The sequence below is a fragment of the Lolium rigidum genome, chromosome 6 (assembly GCF_022539505.1).
Source record: "Lolium rigidum isolate FL_2022 chromosome 6, APGP_CSIRO_Lrig_0.1, whole genome shotgun sequence".
NCBI classification, from domain to species: Eukaryota; Viridiplantae; Streptophyta; class Magnoliopsida; order Poales; family Poaceae; genus Lolium; species Lolium rigidum.
In genome coordinates this window covers 148,811,627-148,821,101 of record NC_061513.1, presented here as the reverse complement: position 1 = coordinate 148,821,101, position 9,475 = coordinate 148,811,627, and the positions used below count along the sequence as shown (strand labels likewise).

General features: G+C 49.1%; 1 protein-coding gene across 1 annotated transcript; it reads left to right on the top strand.

Moving 5' to 3' along the window:
• The first annotated feature begins 4,923 nt into the window (after nucleotides 1-4,923).
• LOC124663407 (GATA transcription factor 15-like) lies at nucleotides 4,924-5,745 on the top strand. Its single transcript, XM_047201114.1, has 2 exons — nucleotides 4,924-5,316; nucleotides 5,431-5,745. Exons 1-2 carry the CDS (start codon nucleotides 4,924-4,926, stop codon nucleotides 5,743-5,745), a joined length of 708 nt encoding a protein of 235 aa, XP_047057070.1.
• The last annotated feature ends 3,730 nt before the right edge of the window (nucleotides 5,746-9,475 follow it).

Sequence of the window (9,475 nt, the reverse complement as noted above, 5' to 3'; positions counted from 1 at the left end):
GATTCTCTCCAGAGCTAGAGGACAAAGATGAGCTAAGCAAAGTAGCTTTAAACGAAGCCCTGGCGCTAAAGAGGAGGGTGACGCTGAAAGAAGCCGGAGGACGTCAGCCTCCCTGATTAAAGAAGACTCCGGCATCACTTATGATTAAAGTAGCTTTGTAAAGTAGTTTGTCTAGTCAAAGATGCCATTAGGGTTTTCTTCCTCTGTAAGCCACCCTCTCCCCTATATAAGGAGAGGGGGGCACACCCGTACACGGGACGATCGACCTAGAGAGAAACCTTGTATGCACAAACCTGTATCCTGTTGAGATCAATGAAGAGAAAGATCTAGAGCAGAGTTCTTCCTTGTGTGTTTCTTCTTCTACCTTTGCCTTTGGCTGAGTTCTTGAGGAAACCATCCGGAAGTTCATCCTATCTAATTAAAAACCCTCCCCCGAATCCTCTAGCGCCCATTCGGCCCCAACTTAAGCGATCCTATGGCATCTATCTGTTCGCCACGACGACATAGCTCTCTTTTTTTTGTTTTTTTTGGACGGGACGGAACACACGAATCAGATCACGAGCGGGCGGGCGCACGGGAGGCGGCGGCTGGGAGGCGGATGGGCGGGCGAACGGGCGAGAAGCGTTCGCCCGAGTGGCTGCCGGCTGGAAGGCGCTTCCAGCCGGCGGGCCGGGAGGCGGCGGGTCGGGAGGCGGCGGGCGGGAGGCGGCGGGCGGCGTGCCGGTGGGCCGGGAGGCAGGCGGGTGGCGGCCAGCGGGCCGGGAGGCGGCGGGCGAGCGGCGGCCGGCGACCAGAGAAGAGCGGCAGCCGGGCGGCGGCCGGAGAAGAGCGGCAGCCGGGCGGCGGCTGGAGAAGAGCGGCGGCCGGAGAGCTGGGCGGCGGCCGGAGAGCTGTCACAGACGGATCAATTTTTGCTCTAATACCATGTTAGGGTAATAGACATCTTGTATTACGTATTACCAGGGGGTCAAAGTCCACATTATATAGTACAGGTTCAGGTGCAAATATGCAAGAAGCCCGTCTAATATACATACGAGGAAACTACAATATATAAATATATACATCTAACAGGACGTGCCCGCGAACCCCGACACCCATGACCCGTTCAACCATTTGCTCGATTGAACTTGAGGTACAAACTAGGCATCGATTTTCATGCCAACTTGGGTTGGCATAGACATTAATCGAGTGACCATTTATATGATACTTTTCCTTTATGTTGTACATAGATGAGTAGTAACTTAATCAAGTTTTTGTACAACCAATTCATTGCCTAGGGGTGATAGCAATGCGTTGATGTCTGCCCCAACCCTCATCTATGACCACAACGATAAACAACTGCCAAGGTTCAAGGGCTCGACGAGGCCACATAAGGTCAAATTAACGCGTAATTCAGAAGTCAGCCATGTTTGACTGTACTTTCAACGTCTCATCCACTATTAGCTAAGTATGTTTTCTGGCACCGATTTCGGATGTCAAGAAAATTATGCATGACTATTCATGATGCCTTGAGGGGTCATGATTCGTACTTTGAATGTAAGAACGATGCTGCTGGTAAAATGGGTCTATCATCTAGGGAGAGTTTGGTTGCTCGTGGAGTGGTTTCCCGTATCCGCAGATGCCAGAAAGGGTAGTTTGGATGCCCAATTGTTTCCGCTTCCTTACTTCGCACGATTCTTAAATTAGCGTAGAGCCTGTATGAGGAGGCACACTCGATTCAGGCATTCCTGGTGAGCCAAGCTCTTCTCGTGCTCACATGGGAAAATTTGCGCCCAGCTTGTGAGGGCGAGAGATGGCGGGAGCTCTCGTGCATTTGGGAAAATCCCGCGGGAGAGATTCGCTCACCTCCTACCGATACTCGCCCCCTATTTACCCCGCCACACCTCACCGGAAAATCCCCTGCCACTATTTTCCCCCTTTCCAGCTCCGTCTAGGGTAGCTTCTCACCGACAAGCAGGTAAGTGACTCATCTTCTTCGACTGGTGGATCCCCACCACGGTAGGTCATCTTCCTCATCCTCGCTAGCATGTCGACTTCGCCTGCCTCATCTGACTGTTAGACCGATGTGAGTAACATAGAGCCCTAGCTTAGATATGTTTTTCTAGGCTTGTTTGCTTAGATCTGGAGGTTGTTAGTACCTTCTAGAGCAGCAATTTCTTGATGTAGTGTCACGGTAGAGGTAGAACTAGGTCTTTTGCTTGTGTTCATCGCGAAGTGTGATCTTCATTGCTGTGTAGGCCACATATAAGTGCAATAGTTGGTACGAGGATTTCTTCTACAACGTGTAAGGGCTCTCCTTGTATCAGCTTTGGACTTATGCATGCGAGCAGGGAAAGAAGATTGCTACTAGTGTTCTTGCCTGCAAAGTGTTTGGTGTGTGCTATGTTCTAAGAGCTTGTTAGTTTGCTTGCCTTCAAGGTGTTCTATGTGTGCTATGTTCTAAGAGCTTGTTAGTTTGGTTGCGTTCAAGATGTTCGATGCGTGCTATGTCCTAAGAGCTTGTTAGTTTGCTTGCCTACAAGGTGTTCGATGTGTTCTATGTTCTAAGAGCTTGTTAGTTTGCTTGCTTTCAAGATTTTCGATGCGTGCTATGTTCTAAGAGCTTGTTAGTGTTCCTTCATGAATGGTGTTTGATGTGTGCTATGTTCTTGTACTATGGTACTTTCATTTATGCTATAGGACAAGGGAAACTCGCTAGATCTCTCGCGCGATCGGTGTTGCATGCGGAGGTCGCGGCGCCTCTTCGTTACAAGCCGGTGCCTGATAAGTACTGCCCGATGACGAATAAGAACATCATGACATGGCCACCTGCTATGTCCACGTTCGTTCTAAACTAGGCGTGTGACCTCATCAAGAAAGGGGTTAGAGTGGACCTTGGATTCAATGTGAAGTACACCAACGGTGTTGCAGAGTCAGTTCTCAAGTACTTTGGCCATGTAGTTGCCCCGCATCTTAGGCACTGGAGAACATGGTGGGGTCATGTTTGCAGGGTCAAAAAGCTTGAGAAATGCGCTGGGTTGAAGAGACAACAACAATCATGATGGACGATGATGCCTACTTTGCGCACATCATCGTTTGATCAATGCTCCCACTTTTTCTTGTGTGCACTCAGTCGTAATCTATGATAGGACGATTAACTAACTAGCTTCTTGTTTGCAGACTCACCCAAATGACGGTGATCTTCTCAACAAGACCATAGCGAACTATGCTCAGATGAAGATGATCTACGTAGGACTTGTTCCACAAGAACCCATCTCTTCCACCACATTCCACCGTGCTCTTAGCCACCTCATGGAGCACAATGCACATGTCACCAAGTACCTTGTGATGAGCCATGAGTGCGGATGTCCTGGTTTACTGCCTTCCTGAAGAAGTATTACCTTTGAGAAGAAGCCTGAGAATTGGGTTTATTGTGTGGTGCTCGTTCTGGTGTTGATGACGGTGACGAACATCATGACGATGATGTATATTTTAGAATTAGTTAGGTTTGATGAACACGGATGCCAAATATGTATAGTTTTGGTGGTACCTATGTATGACAAGGAGGTGTGTATTAATCCCTCGTTTGATGAACTTATGTTGTCTCACAAAAAAGTGTTCGTGAACTCATGGTAATCTAATCTACTGCTAGAACTATGTTTGTGTTGTTGTTTATGTCCTATGTATCAGCCTTGTTTAAAATGCTATTATGTCAAACACCTTTTATACAAGACTGATCGTTTTGGTAAGCTCACCGTGAAGCGGGCGTGGAAACCGTGTTCGGAAAATGGCTCGTAACCAAACTTGACTTGCACAACATGGTAATTACTAAATCGCTAACCTTCTATAGCTCGCACGAAACTAAGTTCTCCAGATGCAGCGAAAATCTATGAGCACTCCAATCTCCAATGGTTGGTCCAAGTGCGTGGGCAGTCAAATGGTGGTGGCGTACGTCTCAGTCTGGTGTGCGCTGCGGCAGGCCAGAGAGATATGGATCCGTCGTGTCGTTGCAAGATGACGGGAGGTGGCTAGGTCGCTCGCTGGATCCCCATGGAAATTAAAGACCCGACCGGCCGGCCGGGCTGATGCAGCGCACCGCAGGCTTTCAGGCCCTGAGCTAACGGGTGCGTGCATGCATGCCATGGCATTGCCATGCATCTCGTTGTTGCGAGCTCATCACTGCGTCTGCGTGTGCGTGGATGGATAGCCTAGCCTGGGATCCCACGCACAACCGGCGCAGAGGAGGACGGAGGACAGATCGAACTGTGCCCCTCGTGATCGGCAAACTCCAATGGATTCGACGTAGTAGTACCACCGCATGTCAGTTGTACTGGAGTACTACCACTCCACTGAGTAGTGAGTACCTCTCACTCTCTCTCGAGGAAGAGAGAGCCTCCACGTCCCCAGTGCATGGGAGGCTGTTCCCGGTTTCACGTGGCCTAGCTTTTGACCGCCACATCCTTCTTTGACCGCAGCTAGCTAGCTAGCGACATCCGGCCGGACATGCCTTCTCCCTCCTCGCTGCGGCGCGCATCGCGTCTCGCGCCCAGCAGCCCCGGCCGGAATCCAAAATCGGGTCGGCCCAGGTTACCATGTCAAAAGCCACCCCACCGTACTCCCACGTCGTCGCTATAAGAACCCCAGGATCCCGTACCCTACCTCCCACATCCATCCACCCACATGCGCGAAACAGCTTAACTCTCTCGCCAAGGATCACGCCCTAGTGTGTTAGTGGCCGGCCATTTCCACATTCCAAGACCAGACACCGCTACGTCCTGTTCTGCCTCGACTCCGATCTCGAAGCTCCCCTTCCTCCATAATCAATCCTACTAGTATTAATCTAGCCCCGATACAGCACCAGCTAGCTACCACTGAGCGATATTCTCGCATCATTCTCTGTTAGTTCCATCCATCTATTCCTCCGGGTAGTAGGCACTAGCCAAGATGCTGCACGAGGCGGCGCCATGCACGTGCGGGATGCTCTACGGCAGCTGCGGCGGCGGCTGCTCCATGCTGCAGTTCGGCGACCACCACCACTACTACGGCAAGCAATGCGGCGACCAGCAGGGCTTCGGCGTCCCCTACGGCGGCTCCGTCGACTGCACGCTCTCGCTCGGCACACCCTCCACCAGGCGCGCCGCCGAGGCCGGTGGGGCTCGTGCGCCGGCGGCACCCGCAGGGCTTCCGTGGGAGGCGGTGTCCACCTGCAACGGCGGGCAGCAGCAGCTCCTCAGCGCGGCGCGCGCGGACCAGGCCACTTCCGGCGGCGCTCGCCGGTGCGCCAACTGCGACACCACCTCCACCCCGCTCTGGAGGAACGGCCCACGCGGACCAAAGGTACATATGGTAACATACCCAGCAGCAATGTACATTGCCTAGACTAAGCTGCGCACCGTACGTATACATGTCGATACTATGACCCTAACTGATCACCATTCCTGCTACCTGCAGTCGCTGTGCAACGCGTGCGGAATCCGTTACAAGAAGGAGGAGCGGCGCGCGGCCGCCGCCGCGGTGGCGCCGACGGCGATGGCATCAGACAGCGGCATGGAATACGCGTACGGGTACGCGCGGCAGCAGCATCAGACGCAGCCGCAGCAGTGGGGCTGCTACAACCCGGCCGTGGCCAAGGCGGCGTCCTACACGATGTTCGGCGACGCGGCGCAGGAGGACGGGCCGTGCCTGCCGTGGGGGCTCGGCGTCATGCCCTCCTCGCCGGCGTTCGGCTCCGTCCGGGAGATGACCAGCCTCTTCCACTACTACTAGCTAGCTCCTACTATAGTCGATAACTCGATATGATCCTCTCACTCTTTAGCCACTTTCTTTTTTCCTTCTCCCCTTTTAAGTAACAAGAAGATGCTGTACTACTTCTTTTTGAGGGCACACACAGGATGCTGTGCTTGACCAGCGACCCGGCTCATGCTGCATCAAAGTTGAAGCTCAAATGGTTCACTCCCCCATCTCTTGTTTCCTCTTTGTTTGCGAGACGATTCTCTCTTTCTCTCTTTTCTTTTCTTTTCTGAGCCGACGTTTGCATATACCCCCATGAGTAGACCATCTTTCCATGATGAGTGGACGCATGTTGCATCATGATTACGACCAAGAGTACTTGCCCTGCTTTGCTAATCATCATCGCTGTGTTTCTTGGAGACCCCGTGCACAGCTAGATAGATTTGCCCCTTTTGCTGCCGGGGTGCCGGCCCCAACGGTCAATCATCGGTAGCTGCAGATATTCCGGCCGGGGCCCGCAAACTTACTGGCCCTCCATTTTATAGGGCTTCTCAGTCATAGCGACTGTGTCCTGTATCTCTACTAATAAGTTACGGATCGGTGGTGTTGGTAGGTCAAAAAAATCGGAACAATTTTCGTCCGTCAAAAAGACCAGGATCAATTGATATGCTTAGTAGGTTATAAAAAAGACCGGTACGTGAAATCTCTCGTGTGTGCCCTCGAACCACCGTGCGTACGTGAAAGAAACTGGGTCGGAGCCGTGTGCTTCGTTCCCAGATGATTGATATATATGGGCCGGCCCAGTAAGGAAATCCTTGTTCGCCCGCGGTCAGGATCGTGTTTATTAAGGAAACCGATCTCTGTGCAAAAAGAAAAAAGAAACCGATCGGTGCAGAGAACTATATCGTGTTTGATAATGAAACCGAGCAGCCTTTGTACGCTCTCTCTCCCTAAAAAATAGGATCCGAGCGGCCCCCAAAAAAAAGTCGGAGTTTCGGTTGTTCGATGGTTCCCGTATTCTTCAACTTCCTAAGCAAGTATTGTCCCTATGTTTGTCGTACAGAAGTAGAACTCGACCGAAGTTTAGAGTTGTCACGTCTAACGTGAACAGAATAGCTGTGGGTTTGTAATTCCACGTAACTAGATGATACCCCGCGCGTTGCTGCGGCATGATCAGTAGAAAAATATAGATAAGATGAAAGAAGTGCACAATGCCAATGCGATAGTAAGATTAATAGAACCATGTTCGCCAACTCTTACATTGATGTATGGTTTTTTTTTTCACATATAAAAAGTACATACAAATAAGAAGTTTACATACTCAATGAGTTCAGACGTGCTAAATTTAACAAAAAAAAAACTTTATATAGTAACTTGGTAGGCTGTAACCATAGGTGTTAGTCCATCAGCTCATAAATTGAAAGGATATGATTAACTGAAAATCCAAACTTCAACTTGTAGACTAAAGTTCAAAAGCCTGACGACTCCATTGTAAATTTAGTACTGCCCTATGAAAATGGGATTGATCAATGGCAGTCTACACATGCAATTTGTCAATAAGGAAGTCGAAGTGCAAATAAATAAATAATCTTTACATTTCAAATAGAGCCAGAGAAGTACCGTGCCTACTGTCAGAGCACAACAGGCAAGAGAAGATGTGAGGAAATAGACCATTTGTTGATGGATAGCAATCCATTAAATTAACGATGAGAGCATTCCTGAAAGATGAAGAGCATGCTCACGATCAAGTAATATCAATGAAGTTAGACATTGCACGCTGAAATCAAAGCAGCCTCATCTGCTAATGGAGTAAGAATAAAAAAAACATGTATTTTTATGTGGCATGCTCTTATGAAGGTGGCATGCAGGTAGACGATCCTTGTAGTACAAAAAGTGGTGACAAAAACGATGGTGGAAATTGAAGGAAACATTAATTCGAAATTACTCGTTGATGTATTAATATAATACTTTTAGTTCATATGCCAGCAAGTAGGACAAAAGGGAAAATTAATACGTAGGTGAAAAAATAAGACTCATTAGCTTCCCAAGTTATTGACGTCCTCCATATACATGGTCTTCAAGAAGTACAGAAATTCCGCAGCCACTGAACTTTTAAAAATCCACAGGTCCAGTTACATTAATAAGAAGTTGACCTCGATGGACGACTAATATGTTAAATCTGAAAAATAACTTACAGAAAATTGAATGAATGAGTAAAGAAGAATTCAAATATCAGACAGTTTGGAATTATAGGTCAGCAACTTAGGAATTAACAAATTGGTCAAAACTAATGTGAGGCATGTTTTACATGGAGGCAGTACATGCCGTCCAGCAAAGCTCTATTCAAGTTCCTCAAATGTATAACTGAAAATATGTAGAAGTGTAGTCGTACATGGCTCTGAAATGGTTGAATCTGCTGTAAATAGACGTACCTTCCACTGAAGTAGCACGGTCTGTGACAATCCCTGGAGGAAAAAAAAAACACGCAAGGATCGCAGGTACAAAGCAGAACGGAAACATTAGAAGAAAAATCAAAGAAACAAACACCAGCCTTATGATTCTCTTCAGTCTTATTCTTGAACGACTGTGCTCTAGATTTCGACATTCGGGTGGTGCATGCCTGCACCTTGTCTTGCGTGTCTACAAAGCCAAATAATCAGTTGATTCTAACAGAAGTAAAATAATGAGACAAAGATACAACTTAAATCCCCTAGCTAGCACTCAAGAAAAGGCTATATATGCTGTGACTTTCCTTGACAATACAGATCAAGCTGTACAGGAGCCGAGCGGCCTGACAGTTGACGCCGAAGACATGGAGGCAACTTGGCCGGCCATGGCCATGGCAACCACCGCCGTAGGGGGGCGGGTGGGATTTGTGCATCTGCTGCGCTGATAATGTTCAACGCATCTACCGCGTGGGAGAATTGTAATGGGATGGAGGGATTATGATGGTATATATAATGCATGGGTAGATATTGTACCAGGCTTGGATGAGGTGGATTGGCATGGAATAGCAACGGAATGGACAGAGATGGAATGAAGAGGGGATTGGAAGGGGTGATGAGGGACATTAATTAGGTTTAGAGCAGTTGAGGAGATTGTGGGAATGCCCGAAGGCAACTCGGTGGCTGACTTTGGCTAGATTTAGGTGGGAGAGTTGAAGACACATGGCAGCCTGCGATTGCTCAAAGATGGTTGATGATGTGGATACCTTGCATGTCAAGAGAATTACTTTTAGTGGGTTGCTCCAATTTAGATATTATAGATTAAGTCCTTGTGCTATGCTATAAGTATACGAGTTGATTGACTAGAGAAGATCGCGCTGCGAGGTGGCAGTATTGATAGAAGGATCACGATCTACTACTCGCCGAAGCCAATGATCTCGACGAGGCCCTACTACTGGTCTACTGCCCCGGCCTGGACGCCATTGACGACGGTGTGCTACACCTGCGCAAGCTGCTTCCGCCATAGGTGACGTTGACATGCCAGTTGCGCTACCGGACGTCTCGTCGCCACCGCCATCACCAAAGTAGTCGACGACGACGCCGATCGTTTCGTCCGTTCGCCCACTCTCTGTGTCATGATTGCAATCTCAACTGAATTGTGGACGTCACTTCCAGAACAGGGACATCGCCGCCTCCTACTTCGACATGTGCAACCGCCCCCTCAGATCCGACCCTGGTGCTGCGGTACAATTCCATCCACGCCTATTGTCTGATCGCTTTGTTCCATCTGATGAGGAGTACGGATACGCCGTTCACAGCGA